General features: G+C 49.0%; 1 protein-coding gene across 2 annotated transcripts in view; it reads left to right on the top strand.

The window, feature by feature from the left end:
- Positions 1 to 16721, top strand: part of ASIC2 (acid sensing ion channel subunit 2) — an 851967-nt gene that overhangs the window by 772890 nt on the left and 62356 nt on the right. For both annotated transcript variants that reach the window (XM_080679281.1, XM_080679280.1), the window contains exon 2: positions 7287 to 7437. In XM_080679281.1, the coding sequence (XP_080535407.1) occupies positions 7287 to 7437 (151 nt within the window). The remainder of the gene's footprint in view (positions 1 to 7286; positions 7438 to 16721) is intronic.

The following is a 16721-nucleotide window of genomic DNA, read 5'->3' as shown; positions in this document are numbered from 1 at the left end:
CAGCCAAACGACAGCGCTCTCTCCCCTGCTCCGATGGGACTCCGGTGGGGCTCCGGCATGACGCAAACCACCAACAGCCACGCTCTCCACCTGGCTGAAGACTGTTTTCTCTCTAAAATGCTTTCAGACCCATTGCAACCCTTTTGATCTTTACGGCAATTCTATGGAAAAGTGCTCTTACCAGCGTTTCCAAGATGAGGGAGCAAGATCCAAAGAGGATGAAATGTCTTCCCCAAATCAGTGAGGAGCCGGCACCAGAAGCTGGGGCTGCCCGGGACCCAATTCCACACCTGACTTTTTCTCTTGCCCTGACACCTCCCTCTAAGTGCCCGCTATGTGCCAGGTAGGGGGCCAGGTATGGGAATCCGGAGATGAGAATTCTCCGCACAGGAGACGGACCGTGAGGGCCTCAGCAGATAGAGCAACCACACCGTCGCTGCATCCCGTCTGCTTCCATCAAGCCCAGACTCCCACCAGCCAAGCTGCCGTCCAGCTTCAAAGTTGGTTCCCCACATCCCACTTCATCACCTCAAGTTGGGCCCCAGTTTGGGTTCTCCCAGAAGGTGCTGGGAGCTATTCATCAGCGGAGATCTGGCCTTTTGAACAACTTTCCAGATGAACACCTGGACCGACCGCCTTCAGGTTTCCCTCTGCCTCCCCAAGCCTCCGCCAAGAGAACCTTTGCTCACAAAATGTTTGTGTGGAAGGCGAGCACTGAGAATTCCCCGGAGCCCGGTGCTGCTTTCCCGGCGACCAGAGGTCTGCAGCCGCTCCCAGCTCCTTTCTCCGGTGTGGCGCTAGCACATCTCCCGTCAGGCTGCAGCTCGCTGTGCCTCGGGCTGGGAGAGACGAGACCAGAGGCCCTGTTGTGAAACTGGCACAGGAAACGTCACCTCCCAGCAGATGGGTACAGGGGCACGAAGAAGGGGGGCCCATCACCATATCTTACATTCAAATAATGCTAACTGTTCTTTTACAACCCAAACATATAAAGGGAAAGTCAGGAGAACCACTCTCTAGCTGCAAGACCTTGGACAAGGCTGTTAGCCTCGAAGAGCCTCAGTTTCCTCATCTGCAAAATGGGGAGAACAACATCTACATCAATGGGCCTTGAAAGAGAGAAGGTGTCTGAAGCAATCAGCACCATTCCCGACTCCTGGTAAATGCTCAGTGATGGCTCATTCTTCTCTTCCCCCCCCACCCCCGTCCCACCCCCCCCACCGGAAAGTAGCCTACGGATACTAGCAATGTCCTAAGAGAGATGGTGGCCCCCTTTTGGGAAGAAGGGACAAGTGGTTGCAAAGGAACCGTGTGTCTGTCATCTCCTTCATTCCCAGGGACAGCACCTACCCCATGGAGGTGCTTTTCTGATGTTTGTCGAAATGGCCTTTGTAATCTTATCATAGGGCAGAGTCAGGCAACAGTCCTTGGAACATAATAATGGGTGGTCAGAAATCCCTGGGGCGGGAACAGATGATTGAGGGAGCAGGTTTTTTAATGATACAGTCTTTGCCATTTAAGAGCTGGCCATCTATGGCGGCCTCCTTACATACATCCCTCGGCTGTACTTAATTCTCAGACACATTAATTGCAACCTCAGAAAACAAAAGGCAGATTCATTTTGTTTACTGGAAGCCTGATAACCCATCTGAAGACGTTCTCACTCCCCCATTGTGTGAAATGTGTTTGAGGAGTTAGAGGAAAACAAAACAAATGAAACCGAATGGTTGGCTTTAACATTCACATTATTTTGCAAACAGCCTAATGAGAAACTTCAGTAATTCATTGAGAAGAAAGCTCAATCAACTCAGTGGAGGGGTCGGGGGCGGGGAGGTTGATTTTAGAGGCATCTGGAGCAGTACAGTTTCATTTCCTGCAAGTGCAGTAAGCAAGAAGAGACAAGAAGCCCACTGCCTAGGAGCAGCCCTAAAGGTCAGGATTAATGAATGGGTCGGAAGGTTTGAAGCTCGCAGGCCCAGTTGTGTGCCGGTAAGTGGATATTTCAGCGGCCCTTAAGGGAACTGATGCATAATTTATTTTCTTAAATAGGTACGTGGTGTAGAAATGTTGGTTGCACTCTTAATTGGACCAGAAAACTATGTCTTCATGAGTACCAGCTTATCCTAAATTTCCCAGCAACGGCTCCACGTGGCATTTCCTGGACTCTAAGGCAGGGCACCCCAACAGATCATGCTGAGCCTGGATCCTGGCACCTGGGCCAGCAGCAGCTGCCAATCTTTCTCTTATTACTGCATGCAAAGCACTGGGACGGGGAGCCTAGCCATTATCTCCGACCCATGGCATGTGCAAACAGATGGCTTTAGAGGAAGAGCCATCCGACCCGGGTCAGATCTCGACTCTGCCCCCAAACAAGCTGTGTGACCTAGGGCAGATCATGTCACCTCTCTGGGCCTTAGATTCTCCATGTTCAAAATTAGATGTTTGGGCGATAATATTTTTGTTGCCTGCATGTCCCCAGGATTCTGTGCCTTTGAGATGCACCTCCCCCACTACCAAGTGGGAGAGCCCTAGTGTTAGCAAAGCACCAGTCTCACCTGCTGGGAGGGTGTGTGGGTGTAAGCTGTAGGGACCAGAGAGCAAAGACCACAGGCTCTGGAATTAGGCAAAGATGGATTTACCCTGGATTCCCCACTTATCAGCTCTGTGACCTGGCTCCGCCTTTCGAGGCCTCAGTTTTCTCATCTGTAAAATGGGAGTGATGATAACAACCTGACTAGGCTGTTACAGAAATTAGTGACAGCAAATATAAAGTGAATGGCAGTCCAGGGAGAGCAGCAGAGCCAGCCGGTGACTTAAGACCTACTCGAAGAGCTACTGGAAGGCAGCGAGACCCTCTCCCTGTCCCCACATCCATGTCTCTTTGACTTAGAATGGGTCAGTTTCAAATTGGGGGTGTCTGTCCACTGTACCCATAACTGTATGCAATTTGGTTCTTGGGATTTAAATATAGATTTTTAAAATGAGTTGTAAGCATCAATGCATCTCCCTCCTACAGAACTCCATGGTCCCTGGATTTCATTGGCCGACCTGGGCTTCTAGCAACAGGCTTAACATCATTAAGGAATTAGAGGCCCAGTGCAGGAAATTTGTGCACGGGTAGGGTCCCTAGGCCTGACCAGCGATCAGGGCCGATCGGGGCCTTCGTTCCACACCGCCCCCTGGTGGTCAGCACACGTCACAGCGAGCCAGCGAGCGAACTCCTGGTCTCCCAGTTGAACTCCCATGGGGACACTTTGCATGTTAGCCTTTTATATGTATAGGTAAGCCATCAGTGGCACCCGGTGGTTTTCATCCCCTATAACTGCTTTGAGAGGAGCTTGCTACTGTGGAGACATAAGCAGATAGGACAATCCCCTCATTCTTTATTTCATCTCTGACCTCCCCCCTTTACCCCAAAAATGTATCTGTCTTCTGCTGAGAAGGAGAAACAGTAACTCCACCCCCACCCCAAGTATGGATTCATAACTAGTAAAGTTATCTCTTGTGTAATCTCCCAAACAAATCTACTTTCATTCTCTCACTTAGACTCTACACCAGGGGTGGGCAAACTTTTTGACTCGAGGGCCACAATGGGTTCTTAAACTGGACCGGAGGGCCGGAACAAAAGCATGGATGGAGTGTTTGTGTGAACTAATATAAAGTCAAAGTAAAGGAGCGGAGGGGAGAGCAAGAGAACCGGATAGAACAGCCAGATCCGGCCCACGGGCCGTAGTTTGCCCAAGGCTGCCCTATACCCACACGGCAAGATTATCGGGCCCAATTTTCAGATGAGGAAAAGCAGAGGCTCAGGGATTGTCCATTTCTCTCCCTCAACTTCATGGGGCCATTCGTCTCTCTAGTGTCACGCGCCATGCAAAATGTTCGCAATGGAAATGGTAGTCGTGGCCCCTTTTTTATCTCAGGATCCCCCCATCACTCCTAGACGTCCAGGTTGGAAACATGCACCATGAATTCGTACCAATCGATCCAACTAAGAGCAATTCTAGACTCTTAGCAGCCCTGCAAACCCAACCCCGCCAGCCACGACTGATCTGTCAACCCGGGGCTCAGAGATGGGCCTGGGAGATTGGCAGGTCGGAAGAAGCAGCACGCTCACCCAACTGACAGTCTGGGCTTAAATAAATTGTGGGTCTTGGCTGGTGGTGATAAGACATAAATTCCAAGCGCGTGTTATTCTTACACATCATTATGCCCCGAAATGGGGAAGAGAGCTGCATCTTGTCCCAAGTTTGTAGCAAAACTGCACTGCGTGTAAATAGCCCTCGGGCCTTTAATGTTGAGCAGAGAGGAAAATAATCCTCTCAGAAAAGCCAGGTGGAACAGAGGGCTCAGCGGGCAGGCGAGGGGGTGGGGGTTGGGGGCTGGTGGATGAGGGTGCCCTGCTGGGTCTGAGCCCCTTCTCCTCCCCCTACCAAGGTAAACTGTCTTTAGTTCCTGAAAGGATCATTTCCTCTAATACCTTCACAGAGAAGCACGCAAAAAATGTTTCGATAAAAGTAAGTGGGAGGCTGAGAAGGCCAGAGCCGAGGAATGGAGAGGAGGTGTCAGCCTGAGCTCCCGCCAGAACCAGGCTGGCTGCTGGCCAGCACCAAAGGGCGCCTCCCAGAGGTGGGCAAGAGGATGGGGCGTAGCAGCACCTTGGAGCCCATTCCTTAGTTCATGTGACAAAACAGACACAACCCTCCTCTCTAGGAGCTTACAGTTCAGTGTAAGACACGTCCAACTAATAATCAGTTGCACAGTTTGATATGTTTCTCTAAAGGAAAAAAGCAGAGGTGCGAGGTCGTATAACAAGGAGACTAGTTTAAATGGAGGCTGGGAGCCAGGGCTGGGTGCCTCTGGGGAGGTGGCATTTAATCCAAGGCTTGACACAAGTTGGCCAGGCAAAGGGTGTGGGGAGAACACTCTAGGCCAGGGGTGGGCAAACTTTTTGACTCGAGGGCCACAATGGGTTCTTAAACTGGACCGGAGGGCCGGAACAAAAGCATGGATGGAGTGTTTGTGTGAACTAATATAAATTCAAAGTAAAGGAGCGGAGGGGAGAGCAAGAGAACCGGATAGAATAGCCGGATCCGGCCCGCGGGCCGTAGTTTGCCCAAGGCTGCTCTAGGCAGAAGAGTCAGTATATAGGAAGGGCCCATGGCGGGGTGAGCTGGCTGCACATCCCAGGAGCTGAAGAGGCCTGTGTGCGTGACACGTGAGAGAGGGGAGAGAGGGAGCCCCTGCCGAGCCCTGGGAGGCCCAGTGAGGATTTGGGCCTTTATCTTAAAGGCACCCGGAAGCCGCAGAAGGGTGTGAGGCCTCTTTATGGCGGTCCTGACTTGATAGAGAACTTGGCTGTTGTAGATTGTCCCCGGCCATCTCTCAGACACGGCTGCAGGCACCTTCGAGTCCCTGCCCTGGCAACTTTGTGCATTTGCCCCAGCACCCGTCCCCAGGAGCAGGGACCAGGAAAGATGGGACTGACACTGAGGCACCTGCAGGAGCTGCCACCTGGGCCCAGGATGAGTGCCAGGCCTGGAAAGGGGCATCAAGGACCTGTCTGCTCCCTCCTCTACGGGGAAAGACAGATTCATGAGGCGTTGATGCTGCCAGCCCAGTGCCCAGCACAGAGCAGGCACTCGGGCAATGATCCGCTAAAAGCAGCAATGCCCCACCAGAGGTGGGCAAACTTTTTGACTCGAGGGCCACAACGGGTTCTTAAACTGGACCGGAGGGCCAGAACGAAAGCATGGATGGAGTGTTTGTGTGAACTAATATAAATTCAAAGTAAAGGAGAGGAGGGGAGAGCAAGAGATAGAACAGCCGGATCTGGCCCGCGGGCCGTAGTTTGCCCACGGCTGCCCTAGACCCTCCATCTCCTCTTGCAAGTGGGGAAACTGAGGGGGGCTGGTATAAAGGAAGGATCAGGTTGAACAAGGAGTCCGTGTCCCAGATGGATACGTCCTTGCTGCATAGCCTTGGGCAGGTCACTCCCTCTCTCCCAGGTCTCCCATTTCCTTACCTGTGAAATCAGGCGGGTGGGCAAGATCATCTCTAAGGTCCCTTTTAGCCCTCATACCTTGTCCTCACCCTCAGAAGCTCAAAGAGGGTCGATTCCTTTATCAGTGCCACACAGCATGTTTGTGGCAGGGCTGGGAGCACAGGTGACTCCGGGAGTAGACAGCATATTCTAACCCCAGCCCGATATTCTGAAGTTCAAGAGGCAGATGGAGGGGGAGTGGGAGCTAGGATTTCCGGTGACCTGGTGCTAAGCTGGAGTGTACTCCTACTTACAAATCCCATTAGATAGACAGGAAGATTCATATTATGAACCATTTTGGAACCAAAGAGGTTATTGGTGGGTCTACAAAGGAAACCTCTGTTGGAGCACCCCCGAGGTCACTCTGGGTGTGTTCAACCCGGCAGTGGGCGTGCTCACTACAAATGCTCTCGTCCATTCATCAGAGCGATCCCTAAGAGCATCTCTCTGGGGGACAAGTTCGTTAGCCAAGTGCAGTGGCTACATACAGTAATGATGATAAAGCTCAGTTCTTTGAAAAATCATGTCCCGGCTGTCTCCACCACGGAGCCAAGAGAGTAGGGCCTGTCTGTTTTGAAATAGTTCACCTGCCAGGGAGGGACTCGGAGCCATTTCGTACAGCAGAGAAACATGTGGAATCTGTTGTTTGACTGACCCTTCCTATAGATTGTGAAGGCGGCTGGTAGGGCTTGTGCTTTTTTGCTATCTCCAAATCCTTGCTCAAAGTAGGGCCACATGCATGTGATAGAAAAAGCCAGGCAGAAAGGAAGAGGATATGACCCCTTGTCAGGTAGTGATGCTATTTCCGGGAATAAGAATGCGGGGGGACCATGGTTGTGGGGGGAGCCTGAGGAAGATTTGTTCCCACTGGGACATGTTTATTAGGCAGTGGGATCAGTGTGTCTGGAGCCCAGGAAAGATCTCAGGGCCGGAGGTGCAGATTGGAAGGTTAAGAGCTGACTACCAATGTGGACAGAAGGGGCATTCAGAGGGAGAAGAGACCAGATCCCATTGCCACAAACCCGGAGGGTGTCCAGTTTTGTTCTTTCCTGCAAGAAACCCATGTGGCAAAAGTCAGGCTATTTATTAGTCAGGGTGAGGAATCCTTGTTCCCTGACTGGGGTTGATTGTAATGGGCTGTGGGGACTCTGGCCTGTTGTTGGATTTCTGGGGTCTCACCGGTCTCTGGAGCCCAGTCTGAAGTCACCCATGTGCTTCTCTCTCTCTCTCTTCTCTCCTTCAGGTGTTTACAAAATATGGGAAGTGTTACATGTTTAACTCAGGCGAGGATGGCAAACCTCTGCTCACCACGGTCAAGGGGGGGACAGGCAACGGGCTGGAGATCATGCTGGACATTCAGCAAGATGAGTACCTGCCCATCTGGGGAGAGACAGGTGAGCTGGGCACATGGACCTGGGCAGTGGGGGATGGCGGAGGGGAGCAGGACTTTGAAAGACTGGTTTGCTTTAGGTGGGCTGTCTTGGCCCATCTATGAAGGACTGATCTCTGCCAAGGAGTTGGTGGCATGCCGGTGAGTGATAGGGATGCCCTCGGCATGGACTGGAATGAGTTTCTTTGGATTTCACAGATGGGAGAGGAGTAGATGATGGGAGTGTTGGAAAGGTGGTAGGGTGAGAAGTGGTGTTGGGAGGGGGCATTGAGGAAGGTTTGAGTCAACAAGTATGTATGGGAGGTGACTGGCTTGATTTCAGGAAGAGGAAGGGATAGAGCAGCCCCTCCTTCTCCCAGTCATATTGAATTTCCCACCCAGCCAGGAGGCCCAGTGGGAAAGAAAGCAGACTTCTTTCTCTGGAAGAAGGTGGAGGGGCTGTGCAGTGTTGGACATCCAAAGGATAGGGACTCAGGGGCCTGGCACCATGCCTCTGGGAACCCCTGGGGGCCTATGTGTTTATAGGTTTCAAAGCTTTATTCATTTATTTAGTCAACAAATAATTCATTTACCATATATACTACCTCAGGCTTTGCACCAAAGTCAGGACATTAAGGTGAAAAAAGACTGATTTCTTGATCACAAACTGGAAGAGGAGACACACTATGGTAGTCCATTGTGACCCCAGTGTTGCCGGTGCTGTGGCTGCCACCTGGATGGGGGAGGTGGGAGGGTTGGGGGAGGAGAGGAAGGTTCAGGGAAAGCACCCTAGCATGCAGCATCTGAATGGGGTCTTGGGATTGTTCTGGGTTCTCATAAGAGGGGTGTAGTCAGAGGGGGCAATGTGAAGGCAGAAGCAGAGATGGAGTGATGCAGCCAGTAGCCCAGGGATGCTGGCCTCACCTGGAATTCCACCAGGTGGAGAAAGTAAAGAGGTGCCCAGGAGTGGGACTGTGGATGTAAAAGAGACCCAAATAAGACTGATGCTGTGTTCAGGGCATAAAGGTTAGGAGTGGGGAAGGAGCTCACAGGGTGGGCCTGAGGAGGGGCCACAAGGAAGGGTGGAGGGGAGAGAAGCCCCCAGCAGGAGGGAGGCCCAGGCCCTCAGGTTGGAGCTGAGGAGTGTGTGTATGTGTGTGGGAGGGGGGGACGGGGGGGCGGGGACATGGAGGCCAAGCAGCCCCGCAGCCCCCACCCTGTGATTCCTGCAGCCCATCCTTCCCATGCCCGGACCTTCCAGGCTTCTGAGGCAGCAAAGGCTCCCACCCCAGGGCTGACTGACCACAAGCTCCAAGCTCTCTCCTCACCACCATGCTCTGCCTTCCTCCCGGCATCCTCGCTTGAGCGCCCTGCTGGGGAGAGCTGAGTGTGGCCACTCACCTCACACTGGTTAGTTCTCCTGCTCCTTCCACTGAAAGGTACAATGGCCACCACTCACGTCATTCCAGGTTCGCCTCCTGGCAGCTCCCCCTGCTCCAGGCCTCCAAAGCCCACCTGCTGTTGCTCAGGGGTACTTGGTCGATCCTGCCCCTCTTCTACATGCAGTGCCCCCCCCCCCACTCTTCTACATGCAGTGCCCCTCCCCTCTGGCAGGGGAATGGAAGTGTGTGTTCCCAGTAAGCTCTGACTGCCGACCAGCAGAGCCCGGCTCTCCAGAACATCCCGGAGTCCTGCCTGGGTCTGAGAGCCCTGGGTCCTGGGAGCTGGATCCTGGTCCAGAGAGACGCTGCCTCGTAAATACCAGGACATATTTGCTTATTGAATTTCCTGTGGAAAAGGAGAGAAATGAGGACATCAAAGTGAGTCCTGCTCCCAAGGTGGGAGACGCGGCCAAGCCTAGCCCACCTTGGACATAGGAGACAGGCCCCGTCCTCCCTCTCCAAGCTGCATAGCCCCACAGATAATACCTTGGTTCTTTGGCACTCCCACCTCCTCTCAATCCCCAGAGAAAGGAGCCTAAGTCCTCACAGGAGATATTGGGGTGGTGATCGAGGAATTATTGGAAATATGTCTGTGGGGGGAGTGGCCACCTAGGGCTTGATGACAGAGACAGGGTCGTGGGGCGGGAAAGTAGCATCAGAGAGACAGACCCGGGATCCACCCTGCAGCTCTCCCGTTGCTCCCGGTGTGGCTGAGGATGCGGGAGTGAGCCTTAGTGACCTCATCCGTAAAGTAGAGATCAATAAAGCAAACAGAACCCGTCCCCTTGACAAGATGGCTGAAGGACCAAATGGGAGCTCTGGGCCAAGGGTGAAGATCGGAAGCATGATCATGACGACCTGTATCTGGGGGGACAGTCACATGGCCCCAGAGGCAGAGAGCATCTCCAATGTCACGCAGCTGTAACAGGGGGCCTAAACCACCTCAACATCTGGGCGTCTCATCTGCTCAAAGCAGTCTCTACTAATTCTTGCCCTGCCTCGTGGACAGCTTCATCCCTCAGCAGTTTAAGGAAGCAGTGGGGGAACGACCCCTCTGGGTGTAATTCTGACATAGAAGGGACCTTGGGCACCCATAGGTAAATTAGGAAAAGGCACCCCCATGGGGTTGACCCAGCCCAATGGGCTCAGGCTTAGCGAATAGAGGGCGACTATGAAAATTATCGCTAAGTGTGCTTTTCTCTGGGCTGACAGCACCATGCACAAGGATGCCCCTTGGCCAAACCTCCTTGCGCAGGGCACCCTGGAAATATGCCCTTTTAAAGAGGGCAGGCTCCGTCACACGTGGGCCCAGTCAGTGTGCCCCCAGGCGGGCCCTGTGGGATGTCAGGCCTTTGGGATGGTACTGCTCCAAGAATACAAAAGCCCTGGGAAACTCTGGTTAGACAAGGTAAACACGGGTATGCATTGCAGGAGGCTTTCAGACGCTCCCATGACTCCTCCAAGATAGCAGTATCGCATGCCGCCTTTATTTCCCAGATGCCTTTGAGTGAAAACCGCTTTTCTCATGGAGGAGCTTACAAAATAGAAAAAGAACCGGAAAGCTGTCCTAGACTGTGGACATGTGGCTTTCATGGCCAGCACTGTCTAAAGGAAATTAAACCGAAGGCAGGTGGGTGGTTGTTAAAAGTGAAACTCTGTGTAGATGCCTCGGAGAAACTTCAAAGAAACGTCGGCAGTGGGTTATCTAAGATGCACATGAGAGAACCCAGATTCAAACGAGCTTAGGCATGAAAGGAATCGTGTTGCCCCAGAATCCAAGGCAAACTTCAACAACCAAACAGAGGGAGGGCAAGGAAACAACTGGAACAGAGGGCTCAGGCCCCCTCCCATCTCTCCCTCCTTCTCCGGCCTCTCCTCTCTCTGAATCCCTTCATTTCCCTCTCACCAGAGACAGGCTTTTTTCACACTTTTTTTTTTCACACATGGTTCCCAGTAGTTTTACATTTTACACACCCTACCACCAGCAAGAGACTGTACTGAGTCTCACTGATCCCCTATTTAAAAACAAAACAAAAAAAAACGGGAGGGAATCATTGGTCCAGCTCAGTCTGATGCCCGCCCCTGGACCAATCAGTGACCAGGGAGTGAGTTCATGGAAGGACATGAGAGCCCTAAGGAAGCTGGGGAGATAATAGCTGGAAGGAGTTCCCACAAAAGATTGTCTCACGAATGGCCATGCTGCGGGAGGTAGGGATCAGGGTGAGGGTGAGGGGTGGGCGTGGGTTACAGCTGAGGAAACTAGAATCAGTGTACAGGGAGCTCTATTTTTTTTTTTATAAACTTCTTTTTTTTCTTTGTTTAATTTTTAGAGAGGAAGAGAGAAAGAAACATTGATTTGTAGTTTTACTTATTTATGCATTCATTGGTTTAATCTTGTATGTGTCCCTGACCAGGGATCGAACCCGAAACCTTGGCGTATCTTCCTGATGCTCTAATCAATTGAGTTACCCGCCCAGGTCCTGTACAGGGAGCTCTTTAGTGAACTCAATTTCTGGATAGAGAGGCTCCAATAGGGCCCCTCCCTTTCTCGTCTCCCTCTATCCTTCATTCACCCCTTGGCAAAATATATTTTTATCAAATATTATCTCCTTGTTTTCTCCAAATCCTAGTATTTTAGAAAAATGAATTTGCTATTATATGTTTAAACAAAGGTGTGACTTTCAGAGTCTATGCTCTAACAGAGGTAAATATCTGCTCCCTTATTGTTCCCCTCTGTCTCATCACCTCCTATTTTGTCCCCTTGTTCACTTGAGTCTAGCCACAGTGGCTTCCCTGTGGCTTCTGGGACATTCCAGGAACACTGTCACTTTAAGGCAGTGGTTGGCAAACCACGGCTCGCGAGCCACATGCAGCTCTTTGGCCCCTTGAGTGTGGCTCTTCCACAAAATACCACGGCCTGGGCTAGTCTATTTTGAAGAAGTGGCGTTAGAAGAAGTTTAAGTTTAAAAAATTTGGCTCTCAAAAGAAATTTCAATCGTTGTACTGTTGATATTTGGCTCTGTTGACTAATGAGTTTGCCGACCACTGTTTTTAGGCATCTGCATTCTCCATTCCTTCCGCCTAGAATTCTCTTCGCTCAGACCCATGTGGCCTCATCTCCATCAAGTCTTTGCTCAGTGAGGCCTACCTTGACCGCCTTATTTAAAATTGCACTCCACCCCACTGCTCGCCTCTCTTCATCTGCTCTGCTTCCTTTTCTCTATGCATGTGTCACCTTCAAGTATAAATATGATTTACTTATTTTTTCTTGTCTCTCCCCTTTTACTAAAACATATGCTCTACAGCAGTGGTTCTCAACCTGTGGGTCGCAACCCACAGGTTGAGAACCGCTAGCAGGGTCACCTAAGACCATCGGAAAACACAGATATTTACATTACGATTCATTAACAGTAGCAAAATTACAGTTATAAAGTAGCAACGAAAATAATTTTATGGTTGGGGGTCATCACAACATGAGGAACTGTATTAAATGGTCGCAGCATTAGAAAGGTTGAGAACCACTGCTCTAGAGGTTAGATATCTTGGATGTCTGGCTCACTTACATATACCAAGTTAATAAATATATATTTTGTTGAGAGAGAGAAAAAATTGCTATGCACACTGATGAGGCCAGAATGAGGGAGACACTAACTTTAATGAGGAGCTACTATGTGCCGTGAATATTCTGTCCCATGAATCCTCCCAATTACCCTGCTGCCAAGGGTTATAATCCCTGAAAGACAGAGAAACTGGAGCCCAGAGAGGTTGCATAAGCTTCCTAAGAGCACACAACTCGTTAAGTAGTCGAACCAAGTGGAAAATCCACTTGTGAACCCAAAAGCAACTCTCCTCTCACTACATTCCTTTCATGTTCAAAATGTGATTATAAAGGCACTCCCTTGAAAGTAGCTCAGGGGCGGAAAAGGTTCAGTGACACCTCTGAAGAGAGAATGGCCTGTAATGATAGGCCTGCTGATGTTCTTTTCTGTTTTGTTCTATGTTTTGTTTTTGCCTTTGCAATAGCAGAATCCTTGTGTTGAGCAAACGCTTTTGCACAGCCTCAATATATAAAACAGAAGAAGGCAGAGCCACTCCAGTTCAACTGGAGGCGGGAGCCCGGTTTGATTTCTCCATGTTCACTGCGGTTGGCCCACCGTGGGACATTCCCTAAGGAGAAGCCCAGGGCTCCAAGGATCCCAGTGTGAAACCATTGGACAGACTGAGTAATTGGGATGCAAGCAGAGTTGGTTGGTTCTGTGGCTGTGTACCTCACAGAGAACACCTGGCAGCATCTTTCCCCCTCCCCACCCCCACCCCACCCACCGATGGTGAAGGGAGCCCATGACGTGTCTGCTGAGCCAGAGCCTCGGGGAGGTCGGCGATCTAGACTTCTGGTTGAACGTGGTGGGTTGGACATCAGTGTTTATGGACACTTCCTCCCCAAACCCACCTAAATGGCAAGGAAGCATTCCTTTTTTAACGGCAAAGTGGATGGGAGAGGAGATTACAGTAGATGTCAGCAAGCGTGTAGAAGATGGAAAGCAGATGGTATCTGGCTCTCAGAGCCGACGAGGCTGGCGATAACAGTCGGCCCTGGGAAACCAACTAAAGCCAATCAATTCTCAGCATAGAAGCTCAAGCAAGGATCAGGGCTTGAAGGCATCAGATTCTCCTGAAGATAGGGATGAGCGTTGGAGTTAAAATTGGGAGGATTAATTTAAAATCCGTAAGAGAAGCTGTTAAGTCCTCCAGATAGCCTCCCATGGCCCAAAGCAGCTGGACAAATCTCTCTCCACCTGGAGCTGAAAATAAGATTGAAACAGACGGGCTCTGGGTTTGGGGAAACTGGGCCAAGCTGAGGGCATGAGTGAGGTGCTGTACAGAAAACAGGGAGATGAGCTGAAATTCGGCTTACTGAGTAGTGAGACCTCCAGCCAGGCTAATGTACCCCCACCCCCAAATGGGATTCTGGGGGAATCCCTTCCTGGAGACACTAACAAGCTCAAGAGAAATGACCCCCACAGAATGGCAGTCAGGAATCTCCAAACAAAACGGCCTGGTTAGCTCACTCCAGAGTGAGGTCCCTTGGTAAGTCCTCCCACACATAGGGAATGGCTGCAGCTTTGAAGTACCTCTTCACTATGGACAGCCAAAGAGCCAGGGGAAGGATCTAAAACAAACCACGTAAGAAAGAAACTTGGAGGAAATAGAGATACTAGTTAATGGCACAAGCTGTAGAGCCAGACTAGAGCCTGGGTTCCAATCCCGGCTATACAATTTACCAGCTGTGTAACCTTGGGCAAGTTATTTAACTTCTCTGGGCTTCATTTCCATCACTTGTAAAATGGCATTAACGTTATTATCTGCGCTGTAATGTTGTGAGGAAGATTGAAATGAGTTAATATTTGTGAAGTACTAAGAAAAGTGTCTTCATAATAGTAGGCACTGTGTGTTTGGTAAATGAAAAACATAAATGCAGGGAACAGAAAGAACATCAAACTGTTTTAATTAAAATTCTCAAGAGATAAGAGATGGTACTGCATCCATAAACATGAGCTATTAAATAGGATGCTATTAAAAAGTAACATTCAAAAAAGAAGTTTTAAAAACTTGAAATTAAAAAAATATGATTGCAAACATTTTTTTTCAAACTCACAGAAGGATTAAAATTGAGGAAATCTCCTGAAAAGTAAGACAAACAGATGGAAAATGGGAGGAGAAAAAATATGAAAATGAGAGGGTAAATCCAAGAAGTCCAACCTCCTACTATTAAGAGTTCTAGAATAACAAAACTGAGAGATGGAGGAGAGGATGTTGCCAAAGAAATAACATAAGAAAAATTCCCAGCTGAAGTACGTGATTCTCCATATCAAACGCATTCACCTATCTGCCGTAAGTGGCGAAACAAGTCCTGTCTACAATAAATAGCAAAACAATCAGACTAAGATGCATCCTTGAAAAATTCAGGCTAACAGAGATAAACAGAAACCCTTAAAAGTTTCTGGAAAGAAAAAAAGAATAAGTCATACACTTAGGATCTAGAATCAGAATGGCCTGGGACTTCCCAACAGAGTTTAAGCCAGAAGACAATAGCACAATGCTTTCAAATTGGGGGTGGGGGAAAGGGAGGAGGACTTGCTTTTCTGGGATAGAATTATTTTATTATTTAAGTATAGTTGGGAATATATAATATTGTATTAGTTTCAGGTGTACAATGTAGTGAGTCAGCATTTTTATACCTTACAATGTGCTTTCTCTTCCTCCCCCCGCCCCCCGCCCATTCTAGTAATCATCTGTCACCATGGAAACTTAGCACAGTATTACTGAGTGTATTCCCCTTTATCTTTTTCCCCCATTCCTCCACCCTCCTCCCTTCTGATAACCATCGCTTTGCTCTGTTTCTATGAGTCTGTTTTTGTTTTGCTTTGTTTGTTAATTTGTGGGGGTTTTTTCTTATATTCCACATATAAGTGTCCTTCCCTGTTTGACTTATTTCACTTAGCATAATATCCTCTAAGTTCATCCATGTTGTCGAAAATGGCAAGGTTTCATTCCTTTTTATTGCTGTGTAATATTTCACTGTGTATATATACCACATCTTCTTTATCCATTCACCTATCAATGGACACCTAGGTTGCTTTCGTAACTTGGCTTTTGTAAATAATGCTGCCATGAACATGGGGTGCACACATGTTTTCCAATTAGTGTTTTTGTTTTCTTCAGATAAATATCCAGAAGTGGAATTGCTGGGTCATATGGTAGATCGATCTTTAGTTTTTGAGTAATTTCCATACTGTTTTCCATTGTTGCTGCACCAACTTGCAGTCCCATCACCAGTGCACAAGGGTTTCCTTTTCTGCACACCCTGGCCAGCACATGTTACTTGCTGACTTTTTTATAATAACCATTCTGACTGGTGTGAGGTCATATCTCATTTGCATTTCCCGGATGAGCTAACATAGAATTCTATATCCAGCAAGCTACCAGTGAAGTGTGAAGGTAGAATTTGGTTTCAAATGTATTCCAATAGTCAAACATATTTAAATATATTCACAAATATACTTTTTGATGAGAACATTTAAGTTCTGCTCTCTTAGCAAATTTGAATTATACAATACAGTGTTAGCAACTATAGACATCATGTTTCACATTAGATCCTCTGATCTTATTCACTTTCTCACTGAAAGTTTGTACCTTGTATCAGCCTCTCCCTACTTCCTTCTTTCTCCCTATTTCTCCCCAGCCCCTTGCAACCACTTTTCTATGCTCTGTTTCTATGAGTTTGACTTTGTCTTTGTCATATCTGTGACACGATACCTCGCAAGCCAAACCAAGAGAAAGAAACGGTAAAAAAAAAATAATTACACAGGAAAGAAAGAAGAAGCAGAATCTACCACAAAGCTGGGGGGATGGTCACAGTCATAATCATGTAAGAGCTGGACACCGACTTAAACAAAATATCATAAAACGATGTACAGGAAGGTAAAAGGAACGTAAACATGGTGGGACACTTCAGGTAAGAAGCCTACATCCTCATCTCCACGGTGGGACTTCAATAGAGAATATATAAACATTTTAGAAACCAGGAAATAACTGCCAAGCAGTTGATGTCCATGAACATATGAAAGGAAATCCCAGAAGGAACAGCTGCCTCTGAGGAGTGGGATTTGGGGTGTGGGGAGAGGTGGAGCAGGGCACAGCTCTTGGTCATTGGCGGTCTTGCAGTCCATTTGGCTTGTAAAATTATGCACATGTATTGCTATGATAAAAATTAAATTTAAAATAATCATGAATTTTCCACGAAGCTGGAAGGCCTGAGCAACTATCAAGGGTAGCTCATTCCCCTTTCCCCATCACAGCAAGAGCG

This window comes from Plecotus auritus, assembly GCF_963455305.1.
Source record: "Plecotus auritus genome assembly, chromosome: 7".
Taxonomy (NCBI): domain Eukaryota; kingdom Metazoa; phylum Chordata; class Mammalia; order Chiroptera; family Vespertilionidae; genus Plecotus; species Plecotus auritus.
The sequence above is the reverse complement of the archived record's forward strand: the minus strand, read 5'-3'. Positions and strand labels throughout refer to the sequence as shown.